Below are 26,136 nucleotides of genomic sequence, written 5' to 3' on the forward strand. Positions count from 1 at the left end.
TGCTACTCTCTGTTTATTATCTATGCATAGCCACTTGAACTCTACGTACATGTACATATTACCTTGATTATCCCGACTAACCGGTGCCTCCGCACATTGCATCTCTACCAGTACCCCTTGTATATAGCATCACTATTGTTATTTTACTGCTACATTTATTTTCTATTTTTACTTATCTATTTTTTACTTAACACTTATTTTTTTTCTTAACTTTTTAAAGCATTGTTGGTTAAGTGCTTGTAAGTGAGCATTTCACTGTAAGATCTACACCTTTTGTATTCGGCGCATGTGACAAGTACATTTTGATTTGATTTGACATCAGGAATGCCCACCAGAGCTGTTGCCAGAGAATTGAATGTTAATTTCTCTACCATAAGCCGCCTCCAACGTCGTTTTAGAGCATTTGGGAGTACGTCCAACCGGCCTCACAACTGCAGACCACCTGTAACCACGCAGCCTAGGACCTCCACATCCGTCTTCTTCTGAGACCAGCCGCCAGTACAGCTGATAAAACTGTGGGTTTGCACAACCAATGATTCTGACAGTTTGTGCAGCAATTCTGTCTCCAGGAAGCTCACCTGCATGCTCGTTGTCCTGCGTGCTCGTTGTCCTCACCGGGGTCTTGACCGGACTGCAGTTTGGCGTCGTAACCGACTTCCGTGTGCAAATGCAAAACCTTCGAATGCACAGAAATACCGTGACGAGATCCTGAGGCCCATTGTCGTGCCATTCACCCGCCACAATGACCTCATGTTTCAGCAAGATGATGCACGGCCCCCATGTCGCAAGGATCTGTACGCAATTTCTGGATGCTGAAAATGTTCCAGGCCTGCCTACTCACCAGACATGTGTACGACAGCGTGTTCCAGTTCCTGCCATTATCCAGCAACTTCACACAGCCATTGAAGAGGAGGGGGTCAACATTCCACAGGCCACAATCAACAGCTGGATCAACTCTATGTGAAGGAGATGTGTCGCGCCGCATGGGGCAAATGGTCCTACCTTTTTGTTGTTGTTGGTATCTGTGACCAACAAAGGCATAACTATATACCCAGTCATGTGAAATCCATAGATTAGGGCCTAATTAATGTATTTAAATGGACTGGTTTCCTCACATGAGCTGTAACTCAGTCAAATCTTTGAAATTGTTGCATTTTGCATTTATATTCTTGTTCAGTGTACTTCCAATGGTTTACGAGCTAGCTTAAACACAACGTTAGCAAAATTATCCTAGCATATTAATGCCGGAGACCCGGGCCTTTGCTGAGTGACATGAACAGAGTTGATTGCTGTTAAGGGGGAGTGTGACAAGGTCTGACGAACTTGGCAGCTACCACAACAAATCACTGTTCTCTCCAAGCAGAGTCGATATAATGAGCCTAGACTCTGGGGTACCTGTGTGTGAGCCTTGTGGGTGTGAGTGTGTGCTTTTGCCGTGTGTACAGTACATGCTATTGTGTGTGTGTGTGTGTGAGCCGTGATTGTGTATGTGTGAGCCATGTGTGTTTGTGTATGGTACCTGCTATTGGAACAAGGGGGTAGGAGTAGGAAGTAGAGCAGGAACAAGGGAGAATCCCCTAGAGATGAGAGCATTATTGATTACCATTTGCGTCCTTCTCTCTTTCTCAACCCTCCCCTCTCTTTCCTTCTTTCCCTCCCTCGCTCTCTTTCCTTCCCTTCCCATCTCTCTCTACATCTTTCTTCCTCTCAATCTCTATTTCGTCCTCGCTCCCTCTTTCGAACAGCCACAGTTTATTTATAGGGTTTTGCAGGGGCTGTGTTATTTTGTTTGGTGCCGTGCTCCAAAAGAGACAATCGTACCCCGCCTTCTGTAAACCATGCTTGCTGGAGCTCTTCCCATCTGCCGAGATCACAGCATCAGTGTGAAGAGATGAGCTTTCTTCTCTAATAGGCCTACAACCAACCACTGCATCAATGCAAGAAGCTGTGGAACTCGGTGGAATTTCACCAGAGGCTTGACACATATTATGCACCACCGCTGTGTACTTGTGTTCACAGAACCTGAAATGGTCTAACCACATGTACACCATAGTGAAGAAGGCATGACACTGACTCTTCAACCTCAGGATGCTGAATAAATGTGGCCTGTCCCCTAGGGCCCTCACAGTGTTCTACAGGAGCACCATTAAGGGCATACTATCGGGCTGCACCGGAGCCTGGTGCGGCAACTCCGCCGCCGCGGACCGCAAGGCTCTTCACAGGGTGATACGTGCAGCCTAACGCACCATTGGGTGCACACTGCTTGCCCTACAGGACACCTACATCACCAGGTTTCACAGGAAGGCCAAGAAGATCATCAAGGACCCCAGCCACCTAAGCCATGACCTGTTCTCCCAGCTTCAATCACTCAGACGCACACAGTACAAGAGCATCATGGCAAAAACTGAAAGACTGGCCAATAGTTTATCACATCCGGCTGTGATTGGGAGTTCCATAGGGCGGCGCACAGTTGGCCCAGCATCGTCCGGGTTTGGCCGGGATAGGCCGTCATTGCAAATAAGAATTTGTTCTTCATTGACTTGCCTAGTTAAAGGTTACATTACATTTTGTAAAATTCAACCCTCAGACCATCAGGCTGCTGAATAGTCAGCTACCCTCCCCCTGCTACTCCCCCCATGTACATCCCCCACTCTTCCCCCTAATGGACATCCCCCCCACACACACCCTCAATTCTCACTTACAACAACAGAAAAAGACCGTGTGAATATGCTAGAGGAAACCGGTACAAAAGTATCTACAGTGGGGGGGAAAAGTATTTAGTCAGCCACCAATTGTGCAAGTTCTCCCACTTAAAAAGATGAGAGGCCTGTAATTTTCATCATAGGTACACTTCAACTATGACAGACAAAATGGAGAAAAAAAATCAAGAAAATCACATTGTAGGATTTTTTATTAATTTATTTGCAAATTATGGTGGAAAATAAGTATTTGGTCACCTACAAACAGGCAAGATTTCTGGCTCTCACAGATCTGTAACTTCTTCTTTAAGAGGCTCCTCTGTCTTCCACTCGTTACCTGTATTAATGATACCTGTTTGAACTTGTTATCAGTATAAAATACACCTGTCCACAACCTCAAACAGTCACACTCCAAACTCCACTATGGCCAAGACCAAAGAGCTGTCAAAGGACACCAGAAACAAAATAAACAGGGGGAGGCTTGCAAGCCGAAGAACACCATCCCAACCGTGAAGCACAGGGGTGGCATTGTCATGTTGTGGGGGTGCTTTGCTGAAGGAGAGCCTGGTGCACTTCACAAAATAGATGGCGTCATGAGGGAGGAAAATTGTGGATATGTTGAAGCAACATCGCAAGACATCAGTTAGGAAGTTAAAGCTTGGTAACAAATGGATCTTCCAAATGGACAAGGACCCCAAGCATACTTCCAAAGTTGTGGCAACATGGCTTAAGGACAACAAGGTCAAGGTATTGGAGTGGCCAACACAAAGCTCTGACTTCAACCCAATAGAAAATTTGTGGGCAGAACTGAAAAAGTGTGTGCGAGCAAGGAGGCCTACAAACCTGACTCAGTTACACCAGCTCTGTCAGGGGGGAATGGGCCAAAATTCACCCAACTTATTGTGGGAAGCTTGTGGAAGGCTACCTGAAACGTTTAACCCAAGTTAAACAATTTAAAGGCAATGCTACCAAATACTGATTGAGTGTATGTACACTTCTGACCCACTAGGAATGTGATGAAAAAAATAAAAGCTGAAATAAATCCTTCCCTCTACTATTATTCTGACATTTCACATTCTTAAAATAAAGTGGTGATCCTAACTGACCTAAGACTAGGTTTAAATGTCAGGAATTGTGAAAAACTGAGTTTAAATGTATTTGGCTAAGGTGTATGTAAACTTCCGACTTCAACTGTATTTTGTCATCACTGCCACAGTTACTATTAAGTATATAGTGCTATTTCTATTGTTGTTTATGACCATTTTCATTATTTTATTTCACTAGTCCTGCATGTTGGAGCTCGAAGCCTAAGATTTTCTCTGTCTGCTGTAATCACACCTGCCACTCTGTGACTATTAAACACTCTCACTCAGTTTCAAACCCCCACTTGGCTATACTACTGAAAAAGCTATGGTCTCAAGATGCAATGCATCCTCCTCCTCCTGGATTGCGTTCTTGTTAAAGACAAGCATTTAGATTGAATTGGGCCCTCAGTCTTGAACGAACCACCGACCTGAGTGATAAATTGCATTTTTACGTTCGACCAAGGTCTCAGAACGCTCTACATTGTATGTGAGGTGAATGCCCTCCTCTACCGCCAATGTGTAGCCCCCACTGGAATATGGTGATGAGGAGGCTAGCTACCAGCTGAGAGCTCTCTATTCAACATGAAGGGGAAACATTATAGTACTGAGGATGAGAGCATCTTAATATTCAAGACCCTTTAGCTTTTCAAGACAGTACTAGGGGGATGTAAGCAAGCTCACTAGCACTACCAGGAGGTGTTCAAGAGCTCCACTGGCTCTCAGGCTGTGTATTCATCAGATGATCTCCTGTGTGCCTCCATTTGTTTTTTTTGGGGGGGGGGGTATTATTATTATAGAGTATTATTTTTATGAACCTTGGCTCTACTCTACAGGGAGATTACTGTATATTGCTTTGCATCAGCTGCAGAGTCCATATAGTCATTGTTTTTTGTTTAAAACATTAAAATGCTGAGAGCTTTATTGGCTTTGCTTTCTTCTGGCATAAATTACCACCACACTTTTTTATTTTTTATGACGACACCAAATCACATCCTGAAACACGTGCTCCCTTGGTGCTTTCTTACGTTGCTTGAGAATAGGAGTGTCTAAATTCCAATATCTGAGACCTGGATTTAAATGAGAGATTTCCCACTAGCACAAAACACCATAGATGCATACTTGAAAGCATTTTCCCTTTATCTATTCTAACTCCCACATATACAAGCAGATTGTGGGAGATGTCACAGAGCGGAGGGCAACATTTGGCAGATAATACAGCATTACTGTGGGGACTCCTGGATAGAGATCTATAACACAACATCTGGAGGATAGAGATGATGTTATGATTACTGATATGTAAGAAGATACAAATCAGTAGCCTGGTCCCAGATCCGATTGTGCGGTCTTGCCAACTTCTATGGTGATTGTCATATAGGAGTTGGCAAGACCAAGCAAACAGATTTAGGAAGAGGCTAAAAAAAAAAAAACAGTTGTTTGGCCCAAGTTTTAGCTATAGACACCAGAAGGCCTCGGAGCGAGTCAGCTCCCTCTCCCAACCCACTTAACAAAGAATGAACAATCTGCTTAGACTCACTAATTATTTTGGTGTTGGTGTTGAACCAACTCGCTGCTGGTGAGAGATTCAATAGGATGAGTCCCTTACTGATTTGATCAATTTGTCCAATTAATCACCGGTAATTAATGCTGAAGTTCTCCATAATTACCTTTGCAATATTTTCCATGCCGAATAAACAGTTAGTTTTAATACACATCTAAATCCGATTATAAGTGTACTGGGTTTCTGTTGAATAGGACTGCTGAGATGTAGCCTATAGCCTTTAAGTATGGTGAATTGTTCTTAGCTGCTGACAAGAAACGACTTGAACCTGATGATGTGGGATGCAACCTGTCCCGAATTGAATAGTCAATAAAAACCTTGATGTCATCTCGCAAGGAGGCCTACAAACCTGACTCCGTTACACCAGCTCTGTCAGGGGGGGAATGGGCCAAGATTCACCCAATTTATTGTGGGAAGCTTGTGGAAGGCTACCTAAAACATTTGACCCAAGTTAAACAATTTAAAGGCAATGCTACAAAATACTGATTGTGTGTATGTAAACTTCTGACCCACTGGGAATGTGAGGAAAGAAATAAAAAACTATTATTCTGACATTTCACATTCTTACAATAAAGTGGTGATCCTAACTGACCTAAGACAGGGAATTTTTACTTGGATTAAATGTCAGGAATTGTGAAAAACGGAGTTTAAATGTTTTTGACTAAGGTGTATGTAAACTTCTGACTTCAACTGTATCTCCCTCACTAGCTTTAAGCGTCAGCTGTCAGAACAGCTTACCGATCGCTGCAGCTGTACACAGCCCATCTGTAAATAGTCCATCCAACTACCTACTTCTTCCCCATATTTGTTTTTCTGCTCTTTTGCACACCAGTATTTCTACTTGCACATCCTCATCTGCACATATATCACTCCAGTGTAAATTGCTAAATTGTAATTACTTTGCCACTATCGGCCTATTTATTGCCTTACCTCCTTACTTCATTTGCACTCACCGATTTTTCTATTGTGTTATTGATTGTATGTTTACCTTTCCCATCTGTACCTCTGTGTTGTTTTTGTCGCACTGCTTTGCTTTATTTTGGCCAGGTCGCAGTTGTAAATGAGAACTTGTTTTCAACTGGCCTACCTGGTTAAATAAAGATGACATTTTAAATGTTTTAGGGAAGACCCAGATGCAAACAAAAGTGTATTACTAGAACAGGGGGCAGGCAAAATGACAGGGCAAGCAAAACGACAGGTCAAGGGCAGGCAGAGGTCAGTAATCGAGTGTGGTGTGGCAAGGTACAGGATGGCAGGTAGAATGGTCTAAAACAGGAACTATAGAAAAGACAGGAGGCAGTGGAAAACCACTGGTAGACTTAAAGAAAACAAACTGGCAACAGACAAACAGAGAACACAGGTATAAATACATTGGGGATAATGAGGGGAGATGGGAGACACCTGGTGGGGGGTGGAGACAAGCACAATGGCAGGTGAAACAGATCAGGGTGTGACAATTTCTACACCACTAAGACATAGACTGGCAGATTATATTCCAAGCAATAAAATAACCAGTTGAAAGTAATTTTATGGTGTGTTCATGATGCCATGCCCTTATCAAAACTTGAGTTGGCACAGCTCATCTGCTGGCTAAAATATGTCATAATGAAGATTTCATCATTATACTTTCTCTCAAGCATGTGCTTTTCAATTTAAAAGATGGTAGGCTACATTGACATTGTTTGGAAAAATATATAGAACTGCCATTGTTTACTTTTGATAGTTACTTTTTTGTTGCTTTTTCCCATTTTACCACAAGGACATCAGACATCATAACACCGTCGTCAGCAGACCAATTTAACAAAAGTAAGTGCTCAAGTATAACCAACACACTGAATTACACTCATCTATTGAAAGGGAAGGCAGTCTGGCTTCACAATGAATAGACTAGAGCCTTGGAGAGTTCTTTTTCTCAGCAAATAAACTCTTAAAAGGATTACGGCACAGAGTCTGCATCGCAAATGGCACCCTATTCCCTATGTAGTGCACTACTTTTGACCTGGTCACATAGAGCTCTGGTCAAAAGTAGTGCACTATATAGGGAATAGGGTGCCATTTGTGATACAAGATGTGTCTCACATAGAACACCATGGATTCATGAACCATGAAAAGAGGGAAGTGTAGTCTCAAGGAGGGCAGACGGGAGTTCTTCGAAGACTCCAGAGATAATTTCCTTATCAACCCTCTGGCGCTGTCAGGCGTTCTGATCTGTACATCTCTCTAGTCTCTCCGTCACAGTTCAGGGTTAGAGGGCAGCCCACATACTGTAGATGTCAGTATGAGGCCCTCTCAGCAAAAGCATGTTATGGAGATGTTGTACTAACTGAGGCACAGAACATGTGATATTTTAAGTAGAGGTCGACCGATTAATTTTAAGTTTTCATAACAATCGGCAATCGGCATTTTTGGACACCGATTGTGGCCGATTTCTTTTTACATTTTATTATTATTTTTAAATTATAATTTTTTTAACTAGGCAAGTCAGTTAAGAACAGATTCTTATTTTCAATGACGGCCTAGGAATGGTGGGTTAACTGCCTTGTTCAGGGGCAGAACGACGATTCAATCTTACAACCGTCCGGTTACTAGTCCAACGCTCTAACCACCTGCCTTACATTGCACTCCATGAGGAGCCTGTGTTGCAGACTGACTACCTGTTACGCGAGTGCAGCAAGAAGCCAAGGTAAATTGCTAGCTAGCATTAAACTTATCTTCTAAAAAAACAACCAACCTTAACACAATCACTTCGTTAACTACAGATGGTTGATGATATTACTTGTTTATCTAGCGTGTCCTGCACTGCATATAATCGATGCGGTGCCTGTTAATTTCTCATTGAATCACAACCTACTTCTCCAAACGGGTGATGATTTAACAAGCGCATTTGTGAAAATAGCACCGTCGTTGCACCAATGTGTACCTAACCATAAACATCAATGCCTTTTAAAAAAAATCAATACACAAGTATATATTTTTAAACCTGCATATTTAGTTAATATTGCCTGTTAACATGACTTTCTTTTAACTGGGGAAATTGTGTTCTCTTGCGTTCCGTGCAAGCAGTCAGGGTATATGCAGCAGTTTGGGCCACCTGGCTTGTTGTGAATGGTGTGAAGACCATTTCTTCCTAACAAAGGCCGTAATTAATTTGCCAGAATTGTACATAATTATGACATAACATTGAAGGTTGTACAATGTAACAGCAATATTTAGACTTAGGGATGCCCCCCGTTAGATAAAATACGGAACGGTTCCATATTTCACTGAAAGAATAAATGTTTTGTTTTCGAAATGGTAGTTTCCGGATTTGACCATATTAATGACCTAAGGCTCGTATTTCTGTGTGTTATTATGTTATAATTAAGTCTATGATTTGATATTTGATAGAGCAGTCTGACTGAGCGGTGGTAGGCAGCAGCAGGCTCGTAAGCATTCATTCAAACAGCACTTTTGTGCGTTTGCCAGCAGCTCTTCGCAAGGTATGACTTCAAGCCTATCAACTCCCGAGATTAGGCTGGTGTAACTGATGTGAAATGGCTAGCTAGTTAGCGGGGTGCGCGCTAATAGCGTTTCAAACATCACTCGCTCTGAGACCTTGAAGTAGTTGCTCTGCAAGGGCCGTGGCTTTTATGGCGCGATGGGTAATGATGCTTCGAGGGTAGCTGTTTTCGATGTGTTCCTGGTTTGAGCCCAGGTAGGGGCGAGGAGAGGGACGGAAGCTATACTGTTACACTGGCAATACTAAAGTGCCTATAAGAACATCCACTAGTCAAAGGTATATGAAGTACAAATGGTATAGAGATAAATAATCCTATAATTCCTATAATAACTACAACCTAAAACTTCTTACCTGGGAATATTGAAGACTCATGTTAAAAGGAACCACCAGCTTTCATATGTTCTCATGTTCTGAGCAAGGAACTTAAACGTTAGCTTTTTTACATGACACATATTGCACTTTTACTTTCTTCTCCAACACTTTGTTTTGCATTATTTAAACCAAATTGAACATGTTTCATGATTTATTTGAGGCTAAATTGATTTTATTGATGTATTATATTAAGTTATATTAAAAGTGTTCATTCAGTATTGTTGTTATTGTCATTATTACAAATAAATAAATAAATTGGCCGATTAATCGGTATCGGCTTTTTTTTGGCCGTCCAATAATCGGTATCGGTGTTGAAAAATCGTAATCGGTTGACCTCTAATTTTAAGTATGACATTGTATCGACTGAGGCACAGAGCATGTGGTATGTACGTATGTAAAGCGCTATGTGTCGATAAAATAGGGCATTGGAGCATGTATCATATCTGTTTTACCTTGTCATTGTTATTTCATGTACATTACTGCAGAACCCTTGTCTGTCTGTCTCTGTGTCTTTCAATTTCCTTGTCTTCTCTCTCTCTGATTCCCTTCTGACTTCTCTCTCTCTCTGATTCCCTTCTGACTTCTCTCTCAGGGGTATGATGATAGGCTTGTATGAGGAGAGACAGCAGTATAATCATCCTCTAATTTCCAGCTGTTCTAGTATTCTGATCATGGTGGAGGGTGATGGATGACTTGCACCAACCTGTCTAAGTGATTGGAGTGATTGGAGCGGCAGTACACAGTGCTTCAGAGCAGTTTTATTCATGACCTGCCCTACTTTGACCTCAATAGCTGATTTAAAACCGATCTGGTGTGGTTGTACAGTTGGGATAGAAGTTAGGGAGAAAAACAATAATCACATATTTAACCACGCAAATCGAGTCTCCATGTCTTGGTTGAGCATGCCGGGCAATGCATTTCCTGGCATCGCCTTGGGATTTGTGTGTGTTGTGTTGTGTGTAAATGTATATGTGTGCACCAAATAATCCCAAAGTATTTTATGTTGTGTGTTTTTTTTAATATGCTACTCACTTATTCTATTCTTTCTTTCCTTCTTCTTGTGTCTATCTCTCTCCTTCTTTCTCTGACAGTTGGGGGGTTGTGGAATACTGGGCGTGGGGGTATGGCTGTCAGTGACCCAGGGCAACTTTGCCACACTCTCCTCATCCCTCCCATCCCTCTCAGCAGCCAATCTACTCATTGTGGTAGGGACCATCATCATGGTGATTGGTTGCCTCGGCTGTGTCGGAGCTGTCAAAGAAAGTCGTCCGCTGTTGCTGAGCGTGAGTATCTGCCATTCTTGATGACAAAAATACCCTTGATAATTAGTATTTATAAACATTCACATTTCTGCTGTAAGCATCATGTTATATTCACACTTTTACAATTTAGCAGATGCTTTTATCCAAAGCAATGTACAAATGTCAACCTCAACAGACAGTGACACATTGTGTATATTTGTCAAGTCTCAGGAGAAGACCCAGATGCAGACAGTTTTAAAGTAACAAAATTGTATTACAAAAACAGGGGGCCAGGCAAATGACAGGTCAAGAGCAGGCAGAGGTCAGTAGTCCAGAGCAGAGTCCGAAAGGTACAGAACGGCAGGCAGGCTCAGGGTCAGGGCAGGCAGAGGTCAGTAATCCAGGGTGGTGTCACAAGGTACAGAACGACAGGCAGGCTCAGGGTCAGGGCAGGCAGAATGGTCAAAAAACTGGAAAGTTAGAAAACAGGAACTAGAAAAAGACAGGAGCATGGGAAAAACGCTTGACAAAATTGCAACAGACAGAGAACACAGGTATAAACACACTGTGGATAATGAGGGGAGATACCTGGTGGGGGGTGGAGACGAGCACAAAGACGGGTGAAACAGATCAGGGTATGACGATATTCAGTATATGCGGCCCGTGCGGGAATCAAACCCACAACCAGCACCATGCTTCAACCCAGTCATTGGAACCACACATTCATAACTCCATCTTCCCATTTAAAAACACTATTTCAAGTCAAAATTGTCTCTGGTTGATAAGAACAAGTCTCACATCGTATAACAAACCATATCATTTTATTTAATTCAAACAACTGTCTGTTAATTTAGCCTTTAAACCTACGTTTTAAATAAAGTTTATGACATCAGCGCAGCAGGTGGCTCAATTACTTGCCCCATGGGACCGACCATCAAACGTATCGCAGAGCAAAAGCCCATCATTAGTATCAGCCTTCACATTCTCCCAGAACGCCTTGCCGGTTGAACCACTGTGTCGATGTGATTGGAAGACGATGTTCGCGAAGGCTTTTTCGCAGCGACTGACGAATCATCTTGAGCCTTCACATCGATTTCAAAAGAGACAGCTCTAACCCTCTGCTTTCATTACAAAAGCAATTAGGGGCTTCCCGAGAGGCGCAGTGGTCTAAGGCACTACATCGCAGTGCTAGCTGTGCCACCAGAGATTCTGGGTTCGAGTCCAGGCTCCAGGCCCGTCCGCGACCGGGAGACCAATGGGGCAGCGCACAATTGGCCCAGTGTCGTCAGTATTAGGGGAGGGTTTGGCCGGCAGGGATGTCCTTGTTCCATCGCGCACTAGCGACTCCTGTGGCGGACTGGGTGCAGTGCACGCTGAGTCGGTAGCCAGGTGCACAGTGTGTCCTCCGACACGTTGGTGCAACTTCCGGGTTAAGTGGGCATTGTGTCAAGAAGCAGTGCAGCTTGGCTTGGGTTGGGTTGTATTTCGGAGGCTCTCGACCTTCGCCTCTTCCTGATCCGTACGGGAGTTGCAGCGATGAGACAAGACTGTAACTACCAATTGTATACCATGAAATTGGGGAGAAAACAGGGTAAAAAAAAACAATTAGAGATTTGATAACTGAACTGATCATTGAGGGGGAAATAGATCAAGATTTGACAGTGCTAATTGCTGTGGTGTTTCGTGCCTGATATGTGTTGTAATTCAAAGTAATAAGGTTGAGTGGTAATTTGTAACATGGCAATAACTTACAACAGTTGTGTACTAAACGTCTTGTAAGTCTATTAATGAGGTTATGTTTTCATGTTTTATTCTATTATCTCCATGAGATTCATTGGAGAATACAAAGCATTTTTTCCAATAGCCACACTAGCATATCACAAAAATATGTCATAATGAAGGTTTCATCACTATACTTTCTCTCAAGCATGTGCTTTTCAATTTAAAAGATGGTAGGCTACATTGACATTGTTTGGAAAAATATATAGAACTGCCATCGTTTACTTTTGATAGTTACTTCTTTTGCTGCTTTTGTTAGTTTTCATTTTACCACAAGGACATCAGACATAGCATAACACCCATCAGCAGACCAATTTAACAAAAGTAAGTGCTCAAGTATAACCAACACACTGTATTATACTCATCTATTGAAAGGGACGGCAGTCTGGCTTCACAATGAATAGACTAGAGCCTTGGAGAGTTTTCTTTTTCTCAGCAAATAAACTCTTAAAAGGATTACGGCACTGAGACTGCATCGCAAATGGCACCCTGTTCCCTAAATCAAACCAAATGTTATTTGTCACATACACATGGTTAGCAGATGTTAATGCAAGTGTAACGAAATGCTTGTGCTTCTAGTTCCGACCGTGCAGTAATATCTAACAAGTAATCTAACATTTTCACAACAACTACCTTCTACACACAAGTGTAAAGGAATGCATAAGAATATGTACATAAAAAGATATGGATGAGCGATGGCTGAACGGCATAGGCAAGATGCAGTAGATGGTATAGAGTACAGTATATACATATGAGAGGAGTAATGTAGGGTATGTAAACATTATATAAAGTGCCATTGTTTAAAGTGGCTGGTGATAAATTTATTACATCCAATTTTTTATTATTACAGTGGCTAGAGATGAGTCAGTATGTTGGCAGCAGCCACTCAGTGTTAGTGATGGCTATTTAACAGTCTGATGGCCTTGAGATAGAAGCTGATTTTCAGTCTCTCGGCCTCCGCTTTGATGCACCTGTACTAACCTCGCCTTCTGGATGATAGCGGAGTGAACAGGCAGTGGCTCAGGTGGTTGTTGTCCTTGATGATCTTTTTGACCTTCCTGTGACATCGGGTGGTGTAGGTGTCCTGGAGGGCAGGTAGTTTGCCCCCGGTGATGCGTTGTGCAGACCTCATTACCCTCTGGAGAGCCTTACGGTTGTGGGCGGAGCAGTTGCCGTACCAGGCGGTGATACAGCCCGACAGGATGCTCTCGATTGTGCATCTGTAAAAGTTTGAGTGTTTTTGGTGACAAGCCGAATTTCTTCAGCCTCCTGAGGTTGAAGAGGCGCTGCTGCGCCTTCTTCACCACGCTGTCTGTGTGGGTAGACCATTTCAGTTTGTCCGTGATGTGTATGCTGAGGAACTTAAAACTTTCCACCTTCTCCACTACTGTCCCATCGATGTGGATATGCTGTTTCCTGAAGTCCACGATCATCTCCTTTGTTTTGTTCACACTGAGTGTGAGGATAATTTTCCCGACGCCACACTCTGAGGGCCCTCACCTCCTCCCTGTAGGCCGCCTCATCGTTGTTGGTAATCAAGCCTACCACTGTAGTGTCGTCTGCAAACTTGATGATTGAGTTGGAGGCGTGCATAGCCACGCAGTCATGGGTGAACAGGGAGGACAGGAGAGGGCTGGGAGCGCACCCTTGTGGGGCCCCAGTGTTGAGGATCAGCGGGGTGGAGATCTTGTTTCCTCCCCTCACCACCACGGCCCGTCAGGAAGTCCAGGACCCAGTCGCACAGGGTGGGGTTGAGACCCAGGGTCTTGAGCTTAATGACGAGTTTGGAGGGTACTATGGTGTTAAATGCTGAGCTGGAGTCGATGAACAGCATTCCTACATAGGTATTCCTCTTGTCCAGATGGGTTAGGGCAGTGTGCAGTGTGATTGCGATTGCGTCGTCTGTAGACCTATTGGGGCGGTAAGCAAATTGGAGTGGGTCTAGGGTGTCGGGTAGGGTGGAGGTGATATGGTCCTTGACTAGTCTCTCAAAGCACTTCATGATGACGGAAGTGAGTGCTACGGGGCGGTAGTCATTTAGCTCAGTTACATTTCTTGAGAACAGGAAAAATGGTGGCCCCCTTGAAGCATGTGGGCACAGCACACTGGGATAAGGACTGATTGAATATGTCCGTAAATACACCAGCCAGCTGGTCTGCGCATGCTCTGAGGACGCGGCTAGGGATGCCGTCTGGGCCGGCAGTCTTGCGAGGGTTAACACGTTTAAATGTTTTACTGACGTTGGCTGCAGTGAAGGAGAGCCCACAGGCTTTGGTAGAGGGCCGTGTCGGTGGCACTGTATTGTCCTCAAAGCGAGCAAAACTTGTTTAGTTTGTCTGGTAGCAAGACATCGTGGTCTGCGACGGGGCTGGTTTTCTTTTTGTGGTCTGTGATTGACTGTAGACCCTGCCACATACCTCTCGTGTCTGAGCCATTGAATTGCGACTCTACTTTGTCTCTATATTGACGCATAGCTTGTTTGATTGCCTTGCGGAGGGAATAGCTACACTGTTTGTATTCGGTCATGTTTCTGGTCGCCTTGCCCTGATTAAAAGCAGTGGTTCGCGCTTTCAGTTTTGCGCAAATGCTGCCATCAATCCATGGTTTCTGGTTGGGGAAGGTTTTAATAGACGCTGTGGGTACAACATCACCGATGCACTTGCTAATAAACTTGCACACCAAATCAGCGTATTCATCATTGTTATTGTCCGACGCTATCCGGAACATATCCCAGTCCACGTGGTCGAAGCAATCTTGAAGCTTGGAATCCGATTGGTCGGACCAGCGTTCAACAGACCTGAGCACGGGCGTTTCCTGTTTTAGTTTCGGTCTATAGGTTTGGAGCAACAAAATGGAGTCATGGTCAAATCTTCCGAAAGGAGGGCGGGGGAGGGCTTTGTATGCGTCGCAGAAGTTAGAATAACAATGATCCAGTGTTTTGCCAGCCCAGGCCGCGCATTCAATATGCTGATACAATTTAGGGAGCCTTGTTTTCAGATTAATGTTGTTAACTCCCCAGCTACAATAAATGTAGCCTCAGGATATGTGGTTTCCAGTTTCCATAGAGTCCAATGAAGTTCTTTCAGGGCCATTGTTGTGTCTGCTTTGGGGGGGGATATACACGACTGTGATTATGATCGACGTGAATTCTCTTGGTAGATAATGCGGTCGGCATTATATTGTAAGGAATTCTAGGTCAGGTGAACAAAAGGACTTGAGTTCCTGTATGTTGTTGTGATCACACCATGAGTCGTTAATCATAAGGCATACCCCCCCTTCTTCTTACCAGAGAGATGTTTGTTTCTGTCGGATCGATGCATGAAGAAACCAGGTGGCTGTACCGACTCTGATAACGTATCCCGAGTGAGCCATGTTGCCGTGTAACAAAGAATGTTACAATCTCTCCACCATAATTTGCAAATAAATTCATAAAAAATGTGTGATTTTCTGGATATTTTTCTCTCATTTTGTCTGTCATAGTTGAAGTGTACCTATGATAAATTACAGGCCTCTCTCATGTTTTTAAGTGGGAGAACAATTGGTGGCTGACTAAATACTTTTTTGCCCCACTGTATGTAGTGCACTACGTTTGACCTGGTCACATAGCGCTCAAGACAACTGGGAATTCGGGGGAAAAAAACAGGGTCAAATCATGATGATGTCAGTGATCTTCAGGTCGGAGCTCTAGAAAGAGACCCGAGTTCCCGATTTGCAATTCCGAGATGACCGTTCAAAGCTTATTTTCCCCGTCTGAGTTTTTTTTTCCAGTTTCCAGTTGTCTTGAACTCACTGAAATCTGATTTCCCAGTTCTGAGTTTCCAGTTGTTTTCAGCACGACAACAAACATGCTGGATTGACACAATGGCCAATTTTTAATGTTTATCCTTTTAAGCTTGGAAAAGAGACTTGGCACCACACACACACTTCACTGAATAGCTGGCTAGTGATTGCTTTGCAATGCTTGCAGTTAGCCACCGATTACTTTCAAACCACACATTGCTGAATTTGTGATTTCCAACTTGTTGTGTGATGTTTATGGCCGATGAGCACCGATACGTTTTATCTATCATTTCTCTTCATTAAAAAGGATTTGCAAGTAGATTGTCGACTTAATTCATGATGACTGCTAGCTTGCAACTTCAAAGCTGCTATAGATATAACGTCATTTGACCTGTGGCCAATGACCTTGAGCCTTCTTGGATGTGCACTTCTAATGTAACTCTATGGCAGCATCCAAGGGGCTTGAATTTTCGAGCTCTACCCTTAGATTTGACGGTGACGTAGTGTCCCCATGAGTGACAGAACACTGAGCCAATCACGGTGCAACTAGAGAACATTACCAACCCCTATGCTCCGTATTTTCCGCTGGCTGCCCCACCACCACAGAAAGCACTGAGCTAGGCTGAAACACATGCATTTTGGAGCCGCTTTACTCAAGAAAGCACAAAAAAAGACCATGTTTGTATGCGGCTTTATGAACTAAATGTATTTTAATTTTTTTACATTGTTTGCAAACTGATATGTGACACGTATTAATGCCAAAATAGCATGCAAAACAGGCTAGAAAGGTGGGGCTCAAAACAGGCTCTGCCCCACCTGCCCTGAATGATGTATCACCACTGAGCCTTGCCCTTGTGCACACATTTCAAGTGGTTTGCTAGAATGCACATTGGAACAAAGCTTTAGGCACACATTCTAAGTAGTGTACTAATATGGAACGTAGCCTAACAGCCATCTTGGTGGACTGCCATACTTTTACACTGGAGACTGCTCCTTCTAGTCTGAATGCTCTGAAGTGGTCTTGTAGGGACAAATTTCAGATCCGATAACACATTTCAGTCCATTTGAACCAGGTCGCTCTAAACTGGGTTGTCGAGCGTTCCATTATGGTTAACCTGCAACCAGGGCTCTAAATGACATTTTTCATTGGTAGCACCAGAATATTAGATTTCTTTAATTGATTGAGATACAGCCTATATGAATTCTAGCTACTTTAAGCACATGTTGTTCCCTAGAAAGAAGAAACTATCCACTGGGCACACTGGTTGAATCAACATTGTTTCCACGTCATTGCAATGCAATGACGTGGAATAGACGTTGAATTGAGGTCTGTGCCCAGTGGGTAATATGTGACACGGTAAAGGCATTTGTTTATTATAAAAGCTCAAATGTTGATACGAATACCTGTCATTGATATTACAAAGTTGTTTGTGGAATAATCGGTTTCTGCATTGTGTAAAAGCACTGTTTTCCTATTGAGATGCATTACATTGAAAATTGTGCACTGTCTCTTTAAAAACGTCAGGTTGGTGACGAAGACATGCAAGAGATCTGTCATTTATTCATTGCTATGACCTTTTCCTTTCTGTCTGTGGCCCCAAATGTTTGGAGATACTGGTCATGTTACCAGGTTGTTAGCTAGCTAGCTAGCCAATGAGATGAAATGACTGAACAAAGTGTAAATGACGCGCGAGTAGTTTTAGAAATGCCCAAGACATGGCTAAGGAATGTAAAATGTGGTCCCTGCAATCCACTATAGGGAGATAAAAATATTGTGCCGGGAATATGGGTCGGACCTTTTGACCAAGTTGGGCTATAAGCAAGCCGTTTTCGCTGTAGTAATGGTGCAACCACGACGCTATCGAATCTGCACTCACCTTATTATTACAGCAATTATTATCTGGGAGATTTTTTCCTAGGGGCACAGTGCTCCCAAAATAAAACTCCTGGTCGCACAGAAAAATATTTTGTTGCATATGTGAACAAATAGGTCACACTTTAGAGCCCTGCCTCCAGCTAAAAACAGCCTCTCTGGAAGCTTCTACCTCCACCGCAGACTCACTGCATTAAGTCACAGTTCAGGAGTTAAATCTCCACTAAATCTCTATGGGTGTAAAATGCGACGTGCAAGACTGGCCCGAGATCAAAGGTGATGAGCTGGAGGTTGGCTTTTAGTTAGTGCACCAAGGCCAGATTCCGGCACAATCTTGAAAAACACGACCACATTGCTTTCGCCTAGCCAGTCCTTTCAGATCAGTGGCTACAGAACAAAGCAAAAAGGGGCTGCCATTTGAGAGTAATTTGGGACCTAGCACAGTTGTAACCTCCCTGCCACCCCAAGTTAGTTCGTTACCGGTCCGACACAGCTGAATTCCTCAAGGTATTGATTTGGGAGGCACCGTCTAACAGTGGCACGCCTTCAGTTTCTCCCTTGTCCGTCTATCAACAAAGAGCCTCGGTAGCTTTCATGCTGAATGGGAATCACAGAGAGTCGATAAACCCCCCGAGATCAATGGCAGACCAGCAGTTTGATTATAGTTCTCCTCATCGCTCTCCCTGACAAGGCATTGATCTCCACTAAACTGGGATATCAGTAAAGCCTGACGAGGGGAGAAACAAGTCATAACATAAATAACAGGGCTGGTTTGGCTACTGTAGTGGGGGGCTTCCCTCACAGCCATGTACATGTGCGCGCACAGTACCAGTCAAAAGTTGACACAGCTACTCATTCCAGGGTTTTTATTTATTTTTACTATTTTCTGTAGACTAATAGTGAAGACAACAAAACTATGAAATAACACATGGAATCATGTAGTAACCAAAAAAGTGTTAAACAAGTGAAAATATGAGATTCTTCAAAGTATCCACCCTTTGCCTTGATGATAGCTCTGCACACTCTTGGCATTCTCTCAATCAGCTAGGCTACCTGCCGCACCATTTTCCTTTCTCTCTATGACCCCTTCAGCCTTGTGTTTTTAAAATGATCGTTTTCCCACACGATTGCATAACGGTAATGCAGCATATCCACAACTCTGTCCTGGGGACCCCAATGGGTGCACGTTTCGATTTTTGCCCTAGTACTACACGGCTGATTGAAATAATCAAAGCTTGATGATTAGTTGATTATTTGAATCAGCTGTGTAGTGCTAGGACAACAAACAAAACGGGGTCCCGAGGACTGAGTTTGGGAGACACTGAAGTAATGCATTAATAAAGCCGGCACACGCAGCCCGTGTGTCTGGAAACAAAGGACAAGCTCATAGAACAGCTTCTTCCTGGTTGAGTCGAGGAGAGAGCAGAGGCAAGGTCTTCACTAAGTCAGCCATTTTTTTATAATATAGAGTTGTTGTTTTTTTTATCCTCCCTGCTTTGGTCTCCCATTCAAACAAGCTCTGCCAAGCAGTCCTTGAAGGCGACGTCCACCCAAACCTGATGAGGACTGTGAGAACCACTCTAACTAGCCTTTCACACTTAGAAAGGCCTGAAAATGACGCTTTAGCAGTTAGAAAAGACAAATGCACCATACACCAGACTGCAGTAAACCAAAGTATTGTCTTCACAGACTTAGTCGCTGTCACGCTCGTTTAGAGATGGATTGGACCAAGTTGCAGTGTGGTAGAAGTACATCTTTCTTTATTTTAAATGACACCGAAAAACAACAAAATATAAAACAAACGTAAAGTTACATGCAGTGCAGAAAGCAACTTCACACAAACAAGATCCCACAAACTAAAGGTGGAAAAAAGGCTGCCTAAGTATGATCCCCAATCAGAGACAACGATAGACAGCTCCCTCTGATTGGGAACCATACTCGGCCAACAAAGAAATAGAAAAACTAGAATGCCCACCCAAATCACACCCTGACCTAACCAAATAGAGAAATAAAAAGTCTCTCTAAGGTCAGGGCGTGACAGTCACACTCGTAAACTCACACTTTCACTCCCTTGACATTCGAAAACTCGCTGTCATTCCATCACCCTCCCATGTTCTCTCCTTTCCTCTCCGTTTGAGATTAGTCAAGTATTTTTCTGCGAGAGGGACGGAACGATTGCTTTGCGGGGGTAGGATGTATTGGGTGGTAACTTTTTTGAGCGCTCGCGTGAGGCCTGTAGGGGGGGGGGAACAGTTTGAGTAATACATCTAATCTAGCAAACGATCAAGAAGGTAGGGTTTGTTGATTTAAAATATGTGAGCATTTCCAAATATGAAAGGCATACAGGTTAGGTTATATATCACGTAAAATATTGGGACAGGACATTTTTTGTTAGTGTTTTGGTTCTGTACTCCAGCACTTTAGATTTGAGATAATCAATGACTATGAGATTAAAGTGCAGACTGGCATCTTTAATTTGAAGGTATTTTCATCCGTACCGAGTGAACCGTTTAGAAATTAAAGCGCTTTTTGCACATAGTCCCTTCATTTTAGGGGACCAAAAGTAACGACAAATTCACTTGTGTATTTAAAGTAGTAAAAAGTTAAGTATTTAGTCCCATATTCATAGCACGCAATGACTACGTCGAGCTTGTGACTCTACAAATTTGTTGGATGCATTTTCTGTTTCGGTTGTGATTTAGATTATTTTGTGCCCAATAGAAATGAATGGTAAATAATGTGTTGTGTCATTTTGGAGTCACTTTTATTGTAAATAAGAATAGAACGTGTATCTAAACACTTCTACATGAATGTGGATGCTAACATGATTACGGACAATCCTAAGTGAATAATGATGAGTGGGAAAGTTGCAGATGCACAAATATACACCCAAGACATGTTAACCTCTCACCATTACAATAACAGGGGAAGTTAGCATTATTGGGGGGGTATGATATTTGTAGAGTCACATGATTTAGTCATTGCATATTATGAATAATGGACCAAATACTTACATTTTTACTACTTCAAGTACACATAAGTGAATTTGTCCCAATACTTTTGGTCCCCTAAAATAGGGGTACTATGTACAAAAAGTGCTCTAATTTCTAAACAGTTCAACCGATATGGATGACAATTCCCTCAAATTAAAGCTAACAGTCTGCACTTTAACCTCATTGTCTTTGTATCAATTGAAAGTGCTGAGGTACGGAGCCAAAACAATAATAAATGTGTCACTGTCCCAATACATTTGGATCTCACTGTATCACGGCCCAATCTGTCGCTCTGAGTATTACTGTCCCACTCCTCTCCTTCTCTGTCAGTCATAAATAAATACATATATATATAAATATATAAGGCGGAATGATCCAAAGGGGTTGGATCTCCCATGTATCTTCAACTCATTCTTCCTGACACTTTTGTCTCTCCCATGTATCATGTATCTTTGTTTCTCAAGTTAAAGTTCTAATGCACTCTCTCTCCATCTCTCTCTCTCTCCACAGTTCTTCATCCTCCTCCTTCTGATCTTCTTCTTGGAGATTCTGTCCATCACGCTCTTCTTTGTTTACCAAGACCAGGTAAGGCGACGTCTCGCTCTTATTTCTTTTACTGTGGTCGATTCCGGTACAGTTAAGTATCACAGAATAATAACATAATATATATTGATTTAAACTAATCCTATATGCTTTCCCCCCCCCTGTACAATAAGCAAGTCTGATTGAAAGGCAGAGGAGCAATGGCTTTTCAACATAAATCAATCTCTACACTACACATCAGAGCATTTCCGACTTGGGAAGGTATTAATAATGCATTTCGCGCACACACACACATCCTGCTCCTACATACGCACGCATATGCTGGCACGCACAGACACAGTAATACAATTCACGGCATTCCAAATTCAATCCGTCTAAACTAGCGTTGCTCCAATGACGGGACACCCTCCAATTTATCGACCACGCCACTCCATTATGCATGAGTTGTGGCGTCCTCGCTACCCCGGGGGCCAGGACAAAGGCTGTTGGTGTCTAAAGTCTCTTTCTGTACCTTTTAGTAAATAATGATCCTATCCTTTTGATATTTTTCTCCACCCTCTTTATTTCCTTTGAGTGTATTACATTTTCCCCCACTCTCGTACTGTGTATAGCTTTTTATCTGTGGTTATGTAATAAAACCCATACAGGCTCTGTTAAATCGGAATCCCCCGCCCCACAGCCATTATAATCCTTTGGTTTGTCTCACTCGCTGTGTAATTCTAGAAGAGTTCCTGGATTGGTAGCATCTTCCTGGGCTCTCAGCCACTACATCCCATCCGTTATGAATGTTAACTTACCTCCGTCCCCACCCTAGTCCCTATGTCTAGCATTCCCCTGTTTCCCTATCCTCCATTCCGTGTCTGAATTATTTTGATTCCGTTCTTAACTGTTCTACACAAAGCAGTGCAACGAGAAACTGAGTAAACGAGGGGAGTACTGTAAGAGTCAGGCGTACTGTAGATGTACTGTAAGACTTGTTAGGAAGGAAGACAAAGGGGGAATGGTCCTCTAGTGGCTATTTTAAATGGACTCTACGTTGTTCTTGAACAGCAGGGAGTCATTCCACATGTACAGAAGAGCTATATGTTAATGTTATTGTTGGGAAGGCTATTTTTTTAAGTGTTTTCCATTCCAAGTACTGGAAGGGAGATGTGTGTGTGCTGGCTTTTATGGCAGCCCAGCACTAACACACATGATTAAGCACGGTCTTGGTGATCAGATGAGTTGGTACGTGACGTTAACGGTTATGTCAACTTGCGTTATAGCCAAATTTATCAGTTCCCACTGCAAATCTGTTACATTAAAACAGCGTACAGTATGTTGTTGCCTTTTTCAGAAATATTCAACCTACCAGCAACATTGGTTCAACATGATTGAGAAAGTACGAAATAACGAGGAAACTTTGCCCAGAGAGCTGATTCCCTGATCCCTCATCAGTATTCTGTTGCCGGGTCTCATTCCCACAACTCTGCTGCTCCACTGATGGCCTGGAACACTCCCAGCTGTCTCATCACCACATCAGCCCGTGGCACCTAATGCCAGCCTACAGCTGCCAACCTTGCCATCTTTGACTGACTTCAATCCCTGTAACTCCAGGCAGTCATGCCAGTACCACCGAGTCCAGTGTTTCCCAATCCTGGTCCCGGGGACCACAAGGGGTGCATATTTTTGTTTTTGCCCTAGCATTACACACCTGATTCAAATAATCAACTTATCATCAAGCCTTTTGTTTATTTTAATCAGGTGTGTAGTGCTAGCTTTGGGAGAAAAAACCCTCAAATGTGCTCCCCTCAGGGGTCCCCAAGACCAGGATCGAGAAACGCTAACCTAGTCTCATCACCAGCTAGTCACATAACCACCTAATCAAATAGGGTCACTAAAAAAAAGTTACGGCAGCCAGGCAGGGTTTCCTTTCCAACTAGGAAACCTTGTTAGTCAAACCAATTAAGTTACTGTAGGAAAAGGGTGATCCGTCCGGTGTCCATAAACACGTCTGTTTCTCAAACTAGACACTAGTTCAAGATGGCGGCAGGGCAGCTTTGCCGAGCGTGTTGTGTCACACTGTTTGTTTGTTTCAAGTGTTACACGTTTTTAATTACTTAGCACAACCATTATAGGCTGCATTAAACAACAGGCAAAATCTCAAATCCTACAGGATCAAAGCAATTAAGGCGTTAAATTGACATCTGCTGTTTTCTACATGAGGAGATAAAGCCGGTGTGGTGCTCTCCCTGAAAGCCGAGAGAGGATACATCTGTGCTGTGACTGACGGTCTCGACATGTTGAGCCAACTAGCCTTGGATACTCCTCGACGGTCAGGTTTTTATCGGTGTTTCGACATTCTACCGGAGTCTCCTAGGCTTCTTAGCCCAGGATACCCCTGCCAGGTGGACTAGCAACCAGTGATTGGCTGGTCTACTGGGCCCGCTCTGCGGTAGCCTACTGCAAGGTGACTGGGTGCATCGACTAGACCCACACACTGGGCAAAATCCCCTGTCAGTACATTCCTGCAGCGGTTGTTGAACGCTCTGACCGCTCTAACTAAGGCAACAACGCTCAAAAACAAATCTCATCTCCCTAACCCAGAGATGCCTCTAAACCCTACTTTGACTGATAGTATAGCAGCTTTTATCTTTCAGAGGGATCAGATTGTGTTACCATTTGACTCTTACTGTGACGGGCACATAAAACCTTCTCATCTACAGGGTTTGGTCTGGCTAGAAACTGTTTGCTGTATCAGATGACTGTAGTTTGGATTATTTTAAATCATCTAAGATGATCTGCAGAGAGATTTTAGGAAGAAACCAATTGAGGTGTTTTATTATTCTTCTGCTTTTGGTGTCAGGAAACATTCACCCAAACCCAGGCCCATTGGCTATGGATCAGGAAACATTCACCCAAACCCAGGCCCATTGGCTATGGATCAGGAAACATTCACCCAAACCCAGGCCCATTGGCTATGGATCAGGAAACATTCACCCAAACCCAGGACCATTGTCTATGGATCAGGAAACATTCACCCAAACCCAGGACCATTGGCTATGGATGAACTTCCCACTCCAAATTATTTTAAAACTAGATCAGGGTTGGGACTGATGCATATCAGGAGGAGTTTGATGCTGAAATTGGACAATTTCAATTGGATGGATTGCTGACCCAGATGTCTTAGTACTGTCCGAGACCCGGTTTAAGAAATCTGTTCTAAATCAGTCTATAGGCTTGGATGGTTCTAATGTTTAGCGATGTGACCGACAAAGTAAGGGGGGTATAGCCATCTATATTAATGACATATGTGGTTCTTGAACTAAGGTCTTTATCTAAACCAAAACAGTTTGTGAGTTTTTAGCATTGAAGCTGCAGTTATCGAAGGCTGTGAACTTAGATTTGATAGGCTGTTATAGACCTCCATCTGCAAAAGTGGATTCTCTGGCTGAACTGATCCGTGGTTGGGGGGGGGGGTGAAATGGTCCTTATGGGCGATTTTAAGTTGGGATTGGTTATCTCCAAACTCTGAGGCCATAAGAGGACTGTGCAATACATTTCATTTTACTCAAATGATGAATGAGGTTACAAAACTCAATCCCAAAGACATCTCTAAGCCAACACTTATTGATGTTATTCTAACAAACAATCTGCATAAATACTCGGCCGTTGGGATTTTCGCTAATGATTTTAAGTGATCATTGTGCAGTTGCTTGCATTAAAGACACCAAAATCCCCAAAGTGCCCTCTCGGTTCATATTCAAACAACATTTTAGGCAGTTCTGTAAGCATGCTTTCCTGCATGAACTTTATGCATATACAACTGGGACAGGATTGCACTTATTCCAGATATCGAAGAGGCATTCTCCTATTTTCATTCTATGTTTTCTACTATCTGTGATAAATATGCCCCTCTCAAAAAGTACCGGGCAAGGGGTAGACAATCCCTGGTTTACAGAATTATCTGATTTAATCCAAAAACAAAATACACAGTGGGCCAAAGCCAGGAAGGGTAATTCCCAGACTGAATGACAGTTATTCAGGGCACTTGGAAATAAGTGCACCTTGTTAATATGGAAATGCAAATCTAGCTTCTATTATGAATATACCAAGGAAAACCTCAATAACCCGACAAAATTATGGAAAACCATTAAATCCATGAATGTTAACACAAACTCCTCTGGTCTTCTGCTGAAATTGACCTCAAATTCAATGGATATGACTAACAAGAATGAACTGCTTGACATGTTTAATGAGCATTTTGCTAAAGCTGGGCATTTATTTGGTAATGAACTCCTTCCAACCATCTCAAATGAGGCTGTGAATGAAACTGCCACATGCCGACCTACGGTTCATTTATTTCATTTTACAGAGATTGAGCTTTCAGGAGTTGTAAAGGAACTCAAATCTAATGATATTAAGAAAGCAGCTGGCCCAGATGAATTAAACCCATATTTTCTAAAAACAAAAAATGGTGCAGAGATCATTGCTGCCCCTCTCACTCATATATTAAATCTTTAATTGGTGAGTAATACCATTCCAAAAGTCTGGAAAGCAGCCGATGTCACGCCTTTACATAAAGGTGTAGATCCGTCCCAGTTGGAGAACTATCTAAACTGCCTGCGCTGGCAAAAGTTTTGGAAAACTTGGTGACCTCACAGTTCAAAGACTTTCTTTATAATAACTCAGTTTATCTCAAATCCAGCCGGGATTTAGAGCCGAGCATAGTATA

General features: G+C 42.9%; 1 protein-coding gene across 3 annotated transcripts in view; it reads left to right on the forward strand.

Annotated features, from left to right (window-relative positions):
- Nucleotides 1-26,136, forward strand: part of LOC112232283 (tetraspanin-4) — a 104,165-nt gene that overhangs the window by 59,091 nt on the left and 18,938 nt on the right. For all 3 annotated transcript variants that reach the window (XM_024399203.1, XM_024399202.2, XM_024399201.2), the window contains 2 exons: nt 10,305-10,496; nt 21,390-21,464. In XM_024399203.1, the coding sequence (XP_024254971.1) occupies nt 10,305-10,496; nt 21,390-21,464 (267 nt within the window). The remainder of the gene's footprint in view (nt 1-10,304; nt 10,497-21,389; nt 21,465-26,136) is intronic.

The sequence above is a fragment of the Oncorhynchus tshawytscha genome, linkage group LG12, assembly GCF_018296145.1.
Source record: "Oncorhynchus tshawytscha isolate Ot180627B linkage group LG12, Otsh_v2.0, whole genome shotgun sequence".
NCBI classification, from domain to species: Eukaryota; Metazoa; Chordata; class Actinopteri; order Salmoniformes; family Salmonidae; genus Oncorhynchus; species Oncorhynchus tshawytscha.